At 36.4% G+C, this 17,500-nt stretch overlaps 1 protein-coding gene across 1 annotated transcript in view; it reads left to right on the forward strand.

The window, feature by feature from the left end:
• The first annotated feature begins 921 nt into the window (after positions 1-921).
• The window catches only part of LOC135217338 (legumain-like), a 22,968-nt gene continuing 6,389 nt past the window's right edge, over positions 922-17,500 (forward strand). The window contains exons 1-7 of the mRNA XM_064253145.1: positions 922-1,080; positions 2,503-2,672; positions 7,067-7,164; positions 7,396-7,702; positions 12,436-12,502; positions 13,809-13,927; positions 15,209-15,571. Of these exons, the coding sequence (XP_064109215.1) occupies positions 2,511-2,672; positions 7,067-7,164; positions 7,396-7,702; positions 12,436-12,502; positions 13,809-13,927; positions 15,209-15,571 (1,116 nt within the window). The 5' untranslated portion in view covers positions 922-1,080; positions 2,503-2,510. The remainder of the gene's footprint in view (positions 1,081-2,502; positions 2,673-7,066; positions 7,165-7,395; positions 7,703-12,435; positions 12,503-13,808; positions 13,928-15,208; positions 15,572-17,500) is intronic.

Here is a 17,500-nt window from a genome sequence, read left to right on the forward strand (position 1 = left end):
ATATATCATATATATATATATATATATATATATATATATATATATATAATGACCATTCTTCCTGCGAAACCCCTTGTCTCAATGACTCACCAAGCCAGAATTGATACGTGACGATACTACATTAAAATTGTTCGGAGTTTTACTTTTGTGTGTGTGTGTGTGTTTTCAAAAATTCACATTCCTAAGTATTTGAAAATAACATTCAATCCTATGAAACCAAATCTCACAGAAGTCTTATCACTATATTAGTCACCAACCACAAGGAATCCTCGTGACATCGACTAATGTACTCTACGTCGTGTCGCTTTCGAGCCAGTTTTTGTTTGTTTGTTTTGTATGGTGCTTTTGCGTTGCATGAAACCAGTGGTTATTCAGCAACGGGACCAACGGCTTTACTTGACTCCGAACCACGTCGAGAGTGAACTTCTATCACCAGAAATACACATCTCTCACTCTTCAATGGAATGGCCGAGAGTCGAACCCGCGACCACCGAGGTGGGACGCTAATACCATACTAACCACGCCGCTGAGGCGCTGAGCCAGTTTATGATTACCGCCACCTATTATTCTCTAAAAAAAATTTCGACAAGCTTATCAACTTTACCTAAACATTGACGCTGCTCTAAAAAATTAATAAAAATAAATGATTACGAAGACAGTAAGGTCAACGTGTCATTGCGTTATTTCGATACAAGGGATAGAAACAGTAATATCCCACATCCGGCCGACAACAAGTGCAGTCGAGTACAATACAAGGCATACAAACTGATACCACATATCAAGCAACCTCCCCCCCTCTCTCTCTCTCTCTCTCTCTCTCTCTCTCTCTCTCTCTCTCTCTCTCTCACTAGGCACATATGAGCTAAAATGAGCAATAAAAATCAACATATAACACAGCTATATTTCCCAAAACAAAATAAGAGCAACTAAGAAAACAAAATTCATTCATGACGTATACAAAATGAACTCGTAATGCCAAGTGGTATCACTGATGTTGCAGTAAGGCAGGGTCGCTGGCCAAGGGAACACGTTTTAGAATATCAGAGCCAGTTGCTTCTAAGGAGACACTCTATAGAAAAGGTTAGTCCTGAATGTACCTTCGGCGACAATTTTTTCACAGAAATGTCCAGTCTGGCCTTTAGCTCCCAAACAAGTTTACTATTATACAATCCAGTGACGTGTTAATGCTCTAATACACATATACTATAATGGGTAGCCAGATATAACAAAGTTATCATTTATGTGAACCTCCAAGTCCGCTTTACTCTTCAAGAATGGGGTAATTATAACACCATCTTCACACGAGAAAATATTTATTGCAGTGACCAGGCGGCTAGATTGATCCCTATGTGTGAATTTTATACAGAACTTCGGCCAGATACACAAATGAAAGTAATCTAAATTTCCATACAAATGTGTTAAACTGCGTAAGATTCCTCTTTTACATGCCACTTCTACTATACTCAAATCTTTGAAGGTTGGACGACTCATTTCCGAAACCTTCTAAGAGTTGGGCAAGTGATAATCGACAAGGGATTAGGATGATTTTTACTTTTCACTGTTCTACAACATTTACATTTCTTAACAAGACGAAATTCTCACCCCCAACCGCCTAAACATTATTGTCAAATACCAAATCCCCTAATTTGTTAACCCGTTTCAAAATAAAATTCGAAAATCCTGTATATACGAGGTCGAACTCCCTTCAATATGAGAGCTAACTTGGTGCAGTATTAGGAAAAATGTGCGATCGTTTACAAGATACTATATCTAGATTTTGTCTATGCCGTATGTTCGTGAGTACACATACATTCATACACATATAATATATATATATATATCATATATATATATATATATATATAATATATATATATATATTTATATATATATATATATATATATTAGTTATTTTATAGCGAATTCCAGGGGGACTGTCGTCTGCAATTCGCTATAGGCATCATTCATTATAAAATCCAGACGATAAAGTATCGATCCTCCCAAGTTTATCAAGATTTCTAATACTCGCTATAAAAGTCATTGTTTGTTTATGAACTGGATATGTATTTTAATGTTTAAATTGGAGTTACGATCAGTTAAGAGTGATTCTCGGTCTGATATGACTTCTTAATCTTCTGCTTCACTGGGATAATAGTTGTTTGATGCTTGTTTAACAATAAAATTTTTACTTCGTTACAGCAGGGATTTTTTACTAACAAATCTGTCACCGGGACGTACAAAATAGCTCGTTTGTACCTGATTTCGTAATAAATAATCCGTTACATACCTACAACTTTTAGTTCATTTATTTGAATTGGAAATGGGGAATTCACTTTCATTCGTTATAACCCTGAATTCGTTACAAGCCTGTACGTTACAAATGAACTTTACTGTATATATATTATTATTATTTTATCTATGATGTTCCATTTACTCTAATATCGCTACCGTATCTCCTTTTCCCCATTTACTCTAATATCGCTACCGTATCTCTTTTTCCAGCGATACCCATGAACTGGTTCCTATGGTGTGTGGCCATTGCGGTCACATGCAGCAGTGAGGGAGCCAGACTGCGATCATTGGACAATATCCTAGAAAACGATTCCGATTCTGGTGAACTTTGGGCGGTATTAGTTGCTGGATCTAACGGCTGGTATAACTACCGCCATCAGGTAACTAAGAGCAGTTTAAATGCATTCAAACGGAGTTTTAGCTGTGAGCAGGGATGAGTGACATATTGGGTCTAAAAGGTTCTGAACCTTTTTTAGTTTTTCTTTTTTTTATTTCACACCTAATTTTTCTTCTAAGGTCCCGTCCACACGAGCGACCTTTGCTCGATGTGACGTCTTTATTATTACACTTACACAAACTTTTGAATCACCTTTGAATCCTAATGTGCTGAAAACGTCCACAACGTTTGACGCTTCATAAAAGATCAAAGCAGTTTCATCAACAGCATGCCGTACATCCCCATGCACCCTTCCCAAGTAACTCTCTCGCTTCCTTGATATATAACACTTTCCCTTCCAATCCCTCTTTCACTCCAGTTATGCATCCCTTTCTATTCTGCTTCCTCGTCTCTTTTCTCCTAACATTCCTTAACCATTTTCTCTTTTTATAACCAATCATCCACATTACTCCCACTTGTCCCAACTACCTCAAAATACCGATCCTTTCTCTCGCCTACCAAACCTTTTTACCACTCTTCCTATGTATCTACATTTCTCGCACTTTCAATTTTCACCGCACATGAAGCATAAAATATTCATCTTAAGTCTCAACAGCAGCTTCTTTCATACGCTCAGATTCCAAAACTCCCTTCATAAACTAAATCTCTGGCTTCCAAACACACCTCTCATTTTCTTGAAATCTTTTGCACAAACCCTGCAACCGCCCTTGTGTTACCTACGCTGATTCACCTCTTCTCTCATCGTTCTATCATCCAGAACCTTTACTCTCGCCGTCCATAACAACATGAAACCAATTTTCATTTTCTTGGTTCCCATTTATCTTTATATTTTCACTTTGAATCAAGTGTACTCTCAGCTCTCTCCACTCGTCGCAGAAATACTTTGTCTATTTTATTGGAATGGAGTGGAATATAAAATTTTGCCCAAAGATCAATCGTTAGGACCTATTGCACTAAGAGACAACTGCAAAAGGAATGAAAGGGGTTGCAGGTAGGAGCTGAAGGGACGATACACAGAACCATAAGAAATGCCTACAGTGCATCGCGAGGAAAGTCTACAACCCAAAAATCAGTATTGTATCGTTTATGAACATCAGCTATTCCATATTTTAAATATTATGTTAGATTCATTCAACTCATGGCAAACACTCAAATAAAACGTGACAGACGTTTCCATTGCGTGTGGATAAATCATACCTAAATATCAAAATGTCATCGCAACACACCTAAAGGTCGCACAAGCGAATAGTTATTATGTAATCATGCATACTTTCCACGGTTGTATAGGGGGCCCTTATCATGGCAAAGAAGCGAATAAGTTCAAGTGTCTTACTGGGTTAACAGAAATCCAAACACCCTCAACGATTATAAGTGGACTTCTTTACATGTAGGAAAATGAACTAAATACCTTTAAATGAATACCTAATTCAGGAGAAAAACCAAAACCAACATTGAAATGTCTTTCAAAGAGAAAAGGTTTCCATTTTCTAAATGAACAAACGACAATCACATGTAAGTCCTCTATCAGGGGCAAAACGCCCCGGAAATGCATCAAACGGATAATGAATTGACGTCACACACAACTCCCGGATATTGCTTGCTTTGTTTATTGGCGCTTCCTGTGACAAGGAATCATATCAATTTTGTTGAAAATTGGGAGATTTTATTTTGACGACAATATCTAGTTTCAAAATGTGTACCTCACAGCAGTTTTATATCGTTACAGTCGACGGTTATTAAAATATGACGCGACAGTACTTTATGATTTACAGTGTAACTTCGTATCCTCACCTAGTTTTTCCAGAAGAATTACACTTTAACCAAAGCTGTACTAAAAGCCGAATAAGAGCCTTTCTACAGTAACAGATCCAGTACCTATTCCTCAAAATATCGATAAAATTCTATTCTCCCCAAAATATGACATTATAATTGTTCTAATCAGCGAACTGACAATTTAAAACACGAACCTATTTCACTATTTTACGTTACAAAAGTAACCAGCAACACCAACTAAGACCCTTAAATCAATTAATCAGTTGTGGCTTATATGGTTCCAATAAATATTTAGTGGAAATTGAAACAACTAAGCAATAAAACCTTTCTTCCAACCATTTATATAACACTCATAAATCCATTTTCGACTTAATTTCAAGAAACAGCAAAACAAGGAATAGCAAGGAGCATGCAGAAGTGATGATAGCAAATCTGTTTGTCGTATCTGACATCGTTTGTCCACAGATAACTCCCCAGTATTGGTAGTTATCTCCACCTGCCTTTCTCCATAGATAACTGGCCCATATAACTACCAAACTCTATATTCTAGAGCGAAAATTATGCTTCTGTATTATAATTGTCTCATTATAAAAAAAATATCATAAAAATAGTAGCAAACTCTCACATTTTAAAGATGGTTCATCTAAGACATCCCACTACTCGTATATAAAATTTTAATCCGCAGTCAACAAAAACCTCTTTAGATGCAAGACCGGCTCATACTTTCAAATAAAATCACATTTCGGGAATTCCCCATATACACAAAAAGAATTAGAGACAACCCACGCTTACCCCAGATGCTGATAATCAATGAATTCCTTTAGTACAGTAAATAAAGGTGCGGCTATCAATATCAGCATAATAAAAAACATGGCGTATACTTTAAATGTAAATAATTTGAGAAACAAGACTTAGCCGCGGAAAAAAATATTCTTTACAGTTTCTTGTGAGAGAGAGAGAGAGAGAGAGAGAGAGAGAGAGAGAGAGAGAGAGAGAGAGAGAGAGAGAGAGAATGAAAATGGTGTACATCAATTAAGGACTGGCATGTGGCCGCAGAACGCTTCCTAAAACTCCTCGTTTTTAAATTACAAACCCGATAATGACCAGAGACTACAAAATAACGTAAAAGTTTTACAAACAAATATGCATATTTTCTCCTGAAGATAATAAGTATTTTCAAACCAGAGCAACATTTTGCATGAGAAAACTACATCAAAATCGTAACATCTTATAACAAAAAATCCTCAATCAGTAAACAGGAAATTTAAACAAAGAACTGATGAGATGTAAATGATAAGCAAATGATTTCTTACGAAAAATATATTCTATACAGCACACAAAACCCTCACCCTATGTTTATTCCTTACGAGAACTAAGCACTTCAATAATACGAGTAAATGAGAAACAATACGACAGAATTACCAGTTCTATTCCTAACCTATGCACCTAAATTTTACCTAGCAAAACTGAATGATAAACGCGAATCAAATGTGAGTCCCTTCACAAAATTCATCCAATGACCTAAGAGACACGTGAAATGTGCGTGTTACCTGCACTTAAAACTTTTCCCAATAATTCTTTAGCCTTTTCCCAGTAATTCTTTATACAAAACGAAAAAGGAACACTGGATCTACCACTACTCACAGATATTAATTAGTGTATAATCCATAGTTTTCAAGGTTGCTGAGACGAAGAGTGACACGCTCAATGTCCTTTAAGCCTAGGTTCAACCTCAATAGGAAGGAGGGAGTGAGAAGGGGTTGGAAGTGGGTGACATGTGAAAATTAACAGTGACACTCCAAATGTCTTTTAAGTCAAAGTTCAGCCGAAAGGAAGCGAGATGAGAAGGGGTAAAGAATAAAATTTTAAAAATGACAGATATTAGTGTCTAACCCATAACTTTTGAGGTCGCTTGGATGAACAGAAACACTCCCGATGCCCTTTAACCCTCAAGAGCTGGGCTAAAAATAAAACATATGCAGCTATTGAAAAAGACTATTTAGAACCCCTTGTAGGGGCTCATTTACTAGACAATCGTATTTACATAAATTTACTGATCGAAGCTGCAGTAACCTTTTTGCGTTTTTTCTATTTCTTTGCATTTTTCTTTGCAAAACTACAATCATAACTGACATACTATCATGAAAGATAAGAACTCATACCAACAGCAACCCCTGTGTATATGTATGAGCAAATATATAAAAAGACATCATGAGAGGAAGAGAAACACGTCCCACTGAAGTCAAGATCGCAACTAACTCATGAGCCACCTACTTCATTGATCTGAGTCAGTCTAAAGTTGCTGGATACATAATGACACTCCCGATGTTCTTTAATTCCAAGTTCAGCCCCGATAGGGAGGGGGTGAGAAGGGGTGAAGGTATAAAATGTCAAAAATGACAAATATTAGTGTCTCATCCATAGTTTTGCTACTCATATATTTACCTATGATGATTAACCAATTTATGTAATGTCTTTATCTTTTTTTATTTTTTGTTACTATGGTATGCATGGTCTATTAATTCTCTTCTGTGGAAGCTGATTTTTCAAGGCTTATAGTAATATTAATGAACTTGAATTTAACTTTACCATCTGACTTCACAGGCTGATGTGTGCCATGCTTATCAAATCCTACATAAACATGGTGTTCCAGATGATCATATAATTGTCATGATGTACGACGATATCAGTAACAATTCACTGTAAGTATTGTCTATAGACTGCTTTTAACCATAAAATAAATTCAGAATATCATAAATTAACTTTAAACTAAGATAATCCCTTCATTATTTATATTGCACATCAAGATACCTTAGTTTGTAGTTATTTGGCTAAGAATTTTTCAATTACAACTGTAATATCAATGGTGGAAGCATACATTCTCGCTTAACATTTAATAATAAATATAATCAATAGAGAGTATTCTTCAACAGGAACCCAAACCCAGGCGTCATCATCAACCGACCAAATGGACCCAATGTATACAAAGGAGTTCCAAAGGACTACACTGGCAAAGATGTTACCCCTAGAAACTTTTTGCACATCTTAAATGGAAATGCTAAGGCCATGGAAGGAATTGGGTCAGGAAAAGTGATCAACAGCACTGACAAAGACAGGATTTTTATAAACCTGGTGGACCATGGTGGTCCTGGTGTTTTCTGTTTCCCAGAGCATGTACTACATGCAAATGTTCTGGCCAGAGTCATCCGTGACCTACATAAAAAGCGCAAGTTTAAAGAGGTAAGATGCTTTAAAAAATTAACTATAGTAAATCCTGGAGATAGGTTACACATCTGAGATGACATTTGGATCAAACAGACTGGTAAAATAAGTTAAGCCATCTTTTCCGTTTTTATTTGAAGGAAAAAAAATTCTTTTCCAGAAGTTGACAAAATGAATATTCAGAATGGATTATTTAGTTTTCTTATCGGCTCACTGAGAAACAGATCAATATATACAAGCCATATTAAAACTAATTAATAAAATATAAGGTGAAGACTACAAAGCCATTTCTAATGTCATGGTGCAGACCCGTGGTACTGAATTTTATTTAGGAGGAATCTAAAGAGACTGACTCTATTAAAAAGTAGCTTTTGGAAACAATACTAACTAGGAGTAGCCTGCAACTATGTTCATAATAGAATAGACTTTGATAGAAACTACTAAAATTACTTTTCAAAGGACTGTAAATGTAATATATCCACTTACAAATATAATTCTATAAGGTAAGCAGAAGAGTAAAATTACAGGAGCACGGACTGGCTCCGTGGTACTGGACCACTAATAATTATATGTACAATATCAAAGCAAATGTGCCACTGGGTTATAATAATAAATCCACTAAATCTAGAGATCACATGTGATGCATGGAGATGTGGATCGAACCCTTAAAATTAACGACAATAAGCAACATTAAATGGTGGAGCACTGTAACCAAATTAAGCTCCAACTGGAATCCCAGGAATACTATCTAAAGACGTGGCACTGGCAGAAAACGTTGAGTGGCACTGTTGAACTACAGAATGAATAACGCAAAGAGAAAATTACGCAAAACACAAGAATTATCAACAGCTTAATATTACATTAACACCACAAAATTACTGTTAGCAAAGTAGCAAATTTTAATGTCACTTCTGCAATGATTTCACAAGAATATCACTATTCACTAACTTACGTGGGTTTCTGAGGGAGAGCAAATGAATAAGGATGGGAATAGGAGAAACAATCGGAACTGTGCAAGGGATAGTAGGTGAAGGGTCGACAATCAGCTTCCAATTCAATTACCTTAGTCCATGGACGAGACATGAATAGATAAAGACAGCATCAGTGGAAGGTCTTAGGTCTGTTGCAGTTCTTCACTAGGGAATCAGAGAGATAGCACTACTTATTAGATAGTACCCTGGTACTTCTATGTGTGACAATTTCAAGAGGGATGTCAGGTCGGACTTCTAGACAGCGTCCAGTCTCCGGACAGTGTAGCAGTAGGGGAAGCTAGCAGTGATCATCATCAAGATACAGGTATGCTAAAGTGACGAGCTGAGGTCGTTGGACATGACGCCGCAATTGCTGGCTAGGGCTCAAAGCAGTCAAAACAGGAGTGATCTCCTTGGTTCCTTTCACCCCTGCCAGTAATCCCCACAGATACCTGAAAAGGTCATTGAACACTGGCAGAGGAAGTATGGAAAGAAAGGGTACTATGAGCTGCTAGACTGGGTCAAGAGCTTTAGGTCAGTGGGCTGGGATGCAGGTGTGAGGAGGCGGAGTCGCAGGTTCGGGATGCTCTAATAACAATGGTAAGGGTGGGAGGCCAGGTAAGACAGACCACAGTGAGTTGTGAACCATAGTGAACCAAGGGGTTAATCTCTGTTAACGACCTTTGTGAAATTGGATTGGGAACCAAAAAACAATGGTAGAAAGGGGGCCAGTCCCTTAAGTGTCATTATCTCTTCTTGAGGTCTGGGGCTGTTATAAGCTTAAGACTGGTAACTGAATTTGACAAAGGGATGACAGGTGATAAATCACGTTTGACACGTTGTTAAAATGACAGACATGTTTTCCATCTAAAAGACTTCTTAGTAAACAATGGGACAGAACCCAAGTCAAAAATGTTTCACAGCTTTCCAAGATGTCACAAAAATACAGACTTGCTTTTACTGTATTCTTTACAGAAAGGAGTTACTTTATTTCTTTTGACTTCCCTTACCTTTCGAAATCTCCGTCATTCTCCAACTTTCTCTCAGTTTGTGAGTAGAAAAAGAAAATACACGAGTGCCGGAAGGCCGGCTCCGTAGCAATACAGTATATCATATATATATAATTATATATAGTACAGATATATATATATATCTATATATATAATAATACTATATATTAATTATATTATATTATATGATTCATATACTCATAAACAAATTCTTCCAATAAATACTGTACGCACCTGATCCTACATAGCAGATTCCATCTGAATGACAGTAGTGGATTCATCAATCTCCTACAGATATCTCTTAAATTATAACACTGTGGCCCCTGTTTACTAAGGTGACTAATTACATTACCATAACCATCTTGGGAAAAGAAAAGTACCCATATTCTATGTCAAGTATAAATGATATTTCTTACGCTTGTAAATAACTGAACTATTCCCAAGGAATTCAACAATTACTGCACCTTGAATGGTATGTTTCAATTCTCTGATAGATTGTAATGCTACAGGTTCAAATCTAGGTGTTCATTGGATTATAATTTTCTTAAAACTGATACTTTCAGCAACAAATACGATAGTTCTCTCGAATACTAGGTTTAGTTAAACTATGTCTTCTCACCTCCTTTATAAAAAATTAATTTCGCATTGTATCGTTTATTATATTATTAGCAGTTTGATGTTGGAAGACTATTTGAAATACAATTAAGGATAATGTTGATGTAGCAGAGTTCCGAGATACCTAGTTAACCCTTTTGATGGTTTAACTTGAAGGTTCTTGAGTTATTGCCTTTAAAGCGCCCTACTGGCTTTGGGACTGAAGTATATAACTTTAGCAATACTTGTACTTACTGTCTAAACATTTTTTCCAATGTTATCTTTAATTCTAATTTTTCCCACAATCCTCAAAGACAAGTACTATACTCGGTTTTTTTTCCATCTGTCCACCCGCTTGTGGTGTTTGCGTATGCTAACACTGCATCCCAGGCTTTAGATAGTTACATTCAGCTTACATTCTACAATAATAACAATATCTTGTTTCGAATATTAACGGTGTAATTCGCATATAGTAAATTTTTAAAACACTTTTCAGTTGCAAATGTACACCCAGATATCCTTTTATTTACCTAAAACTTACACATAGCGTAACTATTTAAAGCCCGGGACGCAGTGTTACCACACGCAAACACCACAGGCGGGTGGACAGATGGAAAAAAAACAGAGTAGAGTGATATTTATATGAGTGCTGTCACTGCAGGATTCTAAATAAACAGGTAACATGATATACAGTGAACAATTTGGATGTGATTTAATTTGATTTATGAATGTTAGGTCCAAAGACCTGGCACTGGAACCATGAGTTTGTTCAGTGCATGAACAAGATGGAAATTGGAGTCTGCATCCACTCCTCAATTATCAACATGACAAGATTCCGAACATCGGGTCGATGGCTTGGGCAAACTCAGTACTGTGCTCAATTTTGTATAGCCTACGAATGTGGTTGATTGCTCACTTTAGACTATAATACCAATTTCCTTCATCTTTATGAAGTGGACACTTTTGTAGAATATTTTATACAATTTAAGATACTGTAAAGATCTATCTATTTCTATCATCTATTTCATAGCGATCCTTGCAATTAAAATCTAACCTTACATACCATGGTGCTATCACATCTACCTGAAAATTTTGTGGTCAGCTCAAGGAATTCTAATTTTACTCCATGGATTCCTCACTTGCATTCATATATCCCTATATTACATGACGTTTTCTTGTTATTTTATTATTTACTCCTTTCTGATAACCAAATAATGAATTTACACATAAAAATGGATATACTAAATACGAAAGTTTACAAACGTCTTACTAAAAGTTTTTTTTTATTTTCAATGTAGTTTCTTCTGTTATAAAATAACTTTGATTTACTATTTGTGGAGAGAGAGAGAGAGAGAGAGAGAGAGAGAGAGAGAGAGAGAGAGAGAGAGAGAGAGAGAGAGAGAGAGACTATTTATAAATAAGGACACAATTAACTTTATATAGATTATATCTAACTTTTTAGTTTTTAATTTACAGAGTATTTTTTCTAGTTGTATGTAGTACTTGGAGTTCTCAGATAAAGTGGAAAGCACTTTGAATATCTAAATGCAGCACATTTGTCCTGTAAACAACAGAATTTCAGTACTTCAGCTGACTTGATGACCATATACTGACATTATCAATTCTCATATGTTGCACAGTAAAGTTTCAGTAAAGGTCACAGACACCAATTTTCTAATCTTTGGTAAACTTAGAGTATCTATTCAAACCAATTTTTCACTAGATTCTTTCCCCCAATATATAACTCCATAATGTGTATGCACTTACATTCTCAAAAAAGAGATGGGCTTACCCCTTGAACAACCACTTCAATGTATGCTCTTGATACTATGTAAGGGCCACAATCCAAAACCCCAGGGTTCAACTTTTTAATGGAATTTTCATTTCTTAATACATCTCCCTTGTTAAGTAAAACCGATGTGCTTATCCCTCAACAATTACTGCATGCTATGCTACGAATAATATGTCTGTGACAACACAACCCAAAATCCAATTAGTTATACTTAATGTAATTTTCGTTCCACCAATCACCTCACTTTGCAGGGCACAATGCATTTACGGGAAAACCCACAACCCCTTGTGTATTATTTTTCCTTCATAAAATTCTTAAAAGTCAAATCATGCATTCCAACCTTTCTTGCTTTTCACCACTTACACACAGTAACTCTCTTTACAGATGGTTGTCTATGTTGAAGCATGCGAGTCAGGGTCACTGTTCGAGGGTCTGTTGCCAAACAGCAAAGGTGAGGTTTAAGGAATGTGTGAATATTTCCAAAGTGCCGTTACAGGAATATTGACAAGGTCAGCTAAGGCTACTCAAGACTCGGGGTCTAACCCTGACTGGCCTATAAAAACATACAGTAACATAAAAAATAACACAGAATTCAAGAGATAGGAGCAATTCATGTTGTCTTGTTATTAGCATATATTAAAACAAAACAAAAAATACAATCCTAGCAAGTAAATTACGTATTTGTATTCAATTAACTCTCACAAGATATCCAGAGGCACTGTACTGCATGTAATTTGTATGTGTATAAATAATGAATGCTGTGTATGACAAGTCTGAAAAGATAATCAAAACATAATGAACAAATTTCTAGTAATCTGAAAGGAATGTTAGTGCACAATGTAAGTGCAATGCTGCTAAGCTTCATTTGCTACACTCCCATTGATTACATTTTCTTCAGGTATCCTTATCTAGGTAGTATGCCCACATCAAGATGGTTAAGGATCTCCAACTTGGTCGAAGGCAACACAGTTTTGTGCCACTTAGGAGTGGTGGTGTAATCTGCACAAAAACAAACACAAAAAATCAAAAACATCATCCCTGAAGAGCAAAGGGAACACCAACGAAAGCAACAGCTCCCTTTGAGCAAAACACGCTGGTAACACAGTAGGGCAGGACATGAAGCCAATGCTCACTAAAGGTGTATGAACTCATCACCATCCATCCTGAAGCACATTACCCTTCCTCCCACAAGCTAGCTCCTCATCATCATAAAGTCAATCAACACGCAAAATTTTTATTGAGCCAATAAAAATACGCACAATGTTAAGTTAGTTGACACCTTTGCAATTTACTGAGGTCAAGTGCATGTGTTTATTACTCAATCACACTGAAAAAGTGAGGTTATGAGCACGTAGCAAATTCCACACCCACCCTTCATGATGTCACTAAAAGTTGAATTACCAGTCTCCTCGCGGTGTTCATTCTTTCTAAAATTCAATTTCTTTTTCCCTTCCCCCTTGACACACAATTTCTCCTCCATATCAACACTAATGTTACAGTCTATTCCATCATATTCACTTAATAACCGACATTTCGCTCTGGGAAAATAATTCTTTTTAAAATAAAGTTTACACTTGGCTCCTCCTCCTTGCTCAGGTCTACACAAAGCAAATAATTAAATACTTTTAATTTTTCTAAATACAGCTCATATTTAATAATATTTAAAAGCAAAACTTCAATATGGTTGTCAACCAATATAATAGCTTCATAATTTTCTAATCTAAATATTTTTTTTCATAACCTGGGCACTCTTTCAGTCTATGCTCTAACTGCCGCAAATCCCCATGAGCCTTCCTATGCCTGCTATCTGGATAAAGAACTTGGAACATATCTCGGGGACGTATTTAGCATTAAGTGGATGGAAGATACAGACAAGGTAAGGTGGTACTTGAGTTGCTTTCACTTTTAATTTGTACCGAGTGAATGAATGGATGTCTGAAACATGGACTGGCATTAGGGTTAGGGAAGCCATTCATCACTAACATGGCAATGAATGAATTAAAACTAATATAGTCTTATACAAATGCATTAAAAATTATGCATATTTCATACAGCTATACTTTGAAAAAACTAATTAATTATAATTTAACCTAATGATAAAAATAGTGATTTCCTTGAAAACGGCTATCAAAGGCTCAAGTAAAACCTCTTTATCCAAAATCTCACAAAGGAATTTCCAGCGAAGGCCACATTTTCTCTAACTGCTTATAATCGAGGAAGTGCACCTGAAAACCCTTACATGACAGTGACCTGTCACAATGAGCACACAGCGGCACACTGCTACTATCTACAATGAAGCTGTTGGTGGGGCAGTTATTAATAATCCTCAATCGAGTTACAATAGCTCAGTTCCTATTAAAATTTGCAAGTCAGGGGGTAACATTAAACTTAACACTTTGTTATTTCTTATTATAGGCAAGGAGAGGGGTCACCCCTCTTTCTGGCCTCTTTCTTAAAATGCATGACCTTTACAAAAAGGTCTTCTCACATCAAAGTAAAGTACACTATCCACTTTCAAACAGATGGTACCACTTAAAGTAGGTTATTTTGCTTTCCAGTCCACTTCCTCATTACCATAGTCCAACATGAGCAGGAGCCTAATAAATATTATAAGTTTTGCGCCAACAAGAAATGCAAAAGGGCCATTCTTGAGCTTTTTGAGCTAAAGTGGGAACTATTATCCACTTTTATGGAATCTAATGCACTCTTAGCATCACAGAATGTGACAAAGCATATTCCTATATTTTATCACCATGTTCTGGGAATTTTGAGCTAACCCGTTCTAATGGAGTGCTCGTTTTCAGAGAAGGATTTTGTGCACGGGGAAGATTCAGGTGTGACCTTAGATGTTATTAACTTGGTCACTTACTCTAGTTAGCAAAGGCTTAGCTGTTCTTGACCCCTAAGTTCTTGAGACTGACGCGAGTGTAGGGTCATTTTAGCAATTCTCTTCAAAGGAAACATTAATATTTGAGATTATTCAAAGTACATTTGTTTTTTTAAACATGTAATCTGTTTCCTTAACAGAGTTCTTAGTAACAAATGAAAAAATACTACATATTATAAATATCAAATAAAACTGCCTTGCAATAGAGATAAATAAATTATAGGCAATGGCACAGTAAATGTAACAAGGTATTTCAATTATCCCATGCAGGAAGATATTCACAAAGAAACACTGAAAGAACAGTTCCACATACTACAAAAAGAAGTTACTACTTCTCATGTCAAGCAATGGGGTGAACGTAAAATCAGCAATGAGAAGTTGTGGAAATTCCTGGGAGAACGTGATGATCGCAGCAAGAATTCAATTCGCTCTCCTAACACTGAGAACCAGCTCTCCTATGATACCACGAAATCTAACTATGCAAGTCTCGAATATGAATCAAAACAACACTACCTAAAAGGGAAAGTGAAACATCATGGAAAATTAGAGAAGAACAACACAGACGTGGGAGACCTACATGCAATAAATGTCAACCTCACTCAAGATGACATGCCCGACGAAGATGAGTGCCTTGTAAGTAGCATCATTTCATATCTCTTTGTCTTTTCATGCAACATTACATTCACACTAAAAGCAATTGAGAAGTAACTAACATAACTGTACTAATTAAAAATGAAATTGGTGACACTACGCACAACTAACTTTAGGTTGTCTTTTCATACTCAAATTACCAATACTAAGTAAACAAAACTGAGCCTCATTGATTCTTCAATTATAAGGATAATTCCACTGCTGACACTGTCCATCAGTATATTTTTATTAATTTCATATCCATTTGCCACTTTTTAATGTACACAACCAAATACTAAACAACTAATATCATTTGAGTGAACTGGATATTAATATTAATGTATATATGTATATGTATATATATATATATATATATATATATATATATATATATATATATATATATAATATACATATATATATACATACATACACACACACACACACACACATATATATATATATACATACTATACATACACACACACACACACACACACACATATATATATATATATATGATATATATATATCAGTGAAGGATTTAAATGCAGATGTCTGTTGTTTCATATTGGCGTAGTTTATTCAATGCGACGTTCCAGGGACCAGCCCAATTTTCAAAATGAAAATTAAATAAAATCAAATTACAATAATTACTCACCTAAAAAACGCAATTACAATATATAAAGCAAATTAAAACAACACCAACGAAGCTCAAGTACCATATCCAATAGAAGGAAGACGACTAGAAAAAAAAAAAAAAAAAAAAAACCGAAGGCATCTCTGTTGTCTACGCCAGGTACAGAGTGGTAGAGGAAGTTTGGTTTCAGTTTCGGAACAATCGGGTATAGTTCGTCCAAAGGGAGCACCCATACATACTGTAGCAGTAGGAGCGGAAGAGCAGCAGTTTTATGTCTCGGTGGCAAAAGGCAAACCTCTTGGCAGACATGTTACCAGTTGCACATCATAAGTTACGACGCCTCTGTTTTATGTCTGCCGTATCTTTTGGGTCGTCCGTGATGATGTGACCCAAATACAGAAATTCGTGCGCGAATTCCAGCTGATGATTTCCGAGGAAATTTGTGGTGCTGCAATATGCTTAAGCGATCTCGGGAGCAGCGACATGCACTGGGTCTTGGTTTCATTGTAAAAGATATCAAATTCCTCTGCATATTGGTAGCAAGTTTCAGTGAGTCGCTGGAGTCCTTGCACTGAAGGGGAAATCAAAACCACATCGTCGGCGTAACAGAGGTTGTTTATTGTAGTTTCATTGACGGTGCATCCGATTGCGAGTGAGTTCAGTTTGACATTCAAGGCATCTTTTACGTATTAAGCAGGTATGGGGAGTGAATGCCCCCTTGTTTGTTTGTATGGTGTTTTTACGTTGCAAGGAACCAGTAGTTATTCAGCAACGGGACCAACGGCTTTACGTGACTTCCGAACCACGTCGAGCGTGAACTTCTATCACCAGAAATACACATCTCTCACACTTCATTGGAACACTCGGGAATCAAATTCGCAACCACCAAGGTGGCACGCCAACACCATACCGATCACGCCACTGGGGCGCTAAAATGCCCCCTTAGCGGAGCCCGCTTACGGAACCGAATATGTTACCCCATTTCCTGAGGGGAAAACCAGCAATATAAAAGGCCAATTAAATAAAGACGCGTGCCTCTTTTTTTGCAGCCTCAGGAAGAGCTTAAGGTAGTTTACTCTGTTAAGTGTTTTTCTCAAATTTACAAAACATAGGAAAACAGAAGAGGCTGATGAAAGGTAATAGCTAAGCAATTCGTAATAGCTAAGCAATTCTTTCAGTATGTAGATGCAGGTGTCGGTGTCGGTTGAGTGGTTTGCTTTAAGACAATCGGGCGATAATTGCCAGAGTCAGCTGTATCCTTTAGCTCGCTTTTTTATTAATGGTATTAAGTG

Source organism: Macrobrachium nipponense, chromosome 7 (assembly GCF_015104395.2).
Source record: "Macrobrachium nipponense isolate FS-2020 chromosome 7, ASM1510439v2, whole genome shotgun sequence".
In the NCBI taxonomy this organism is placed as follows: Eukaryota; Metazoa; Arthropoda; class Malacostraca; order Decapoda; family Palaemonidae; genus Macrobrachium; species Macrobrachium nipponense.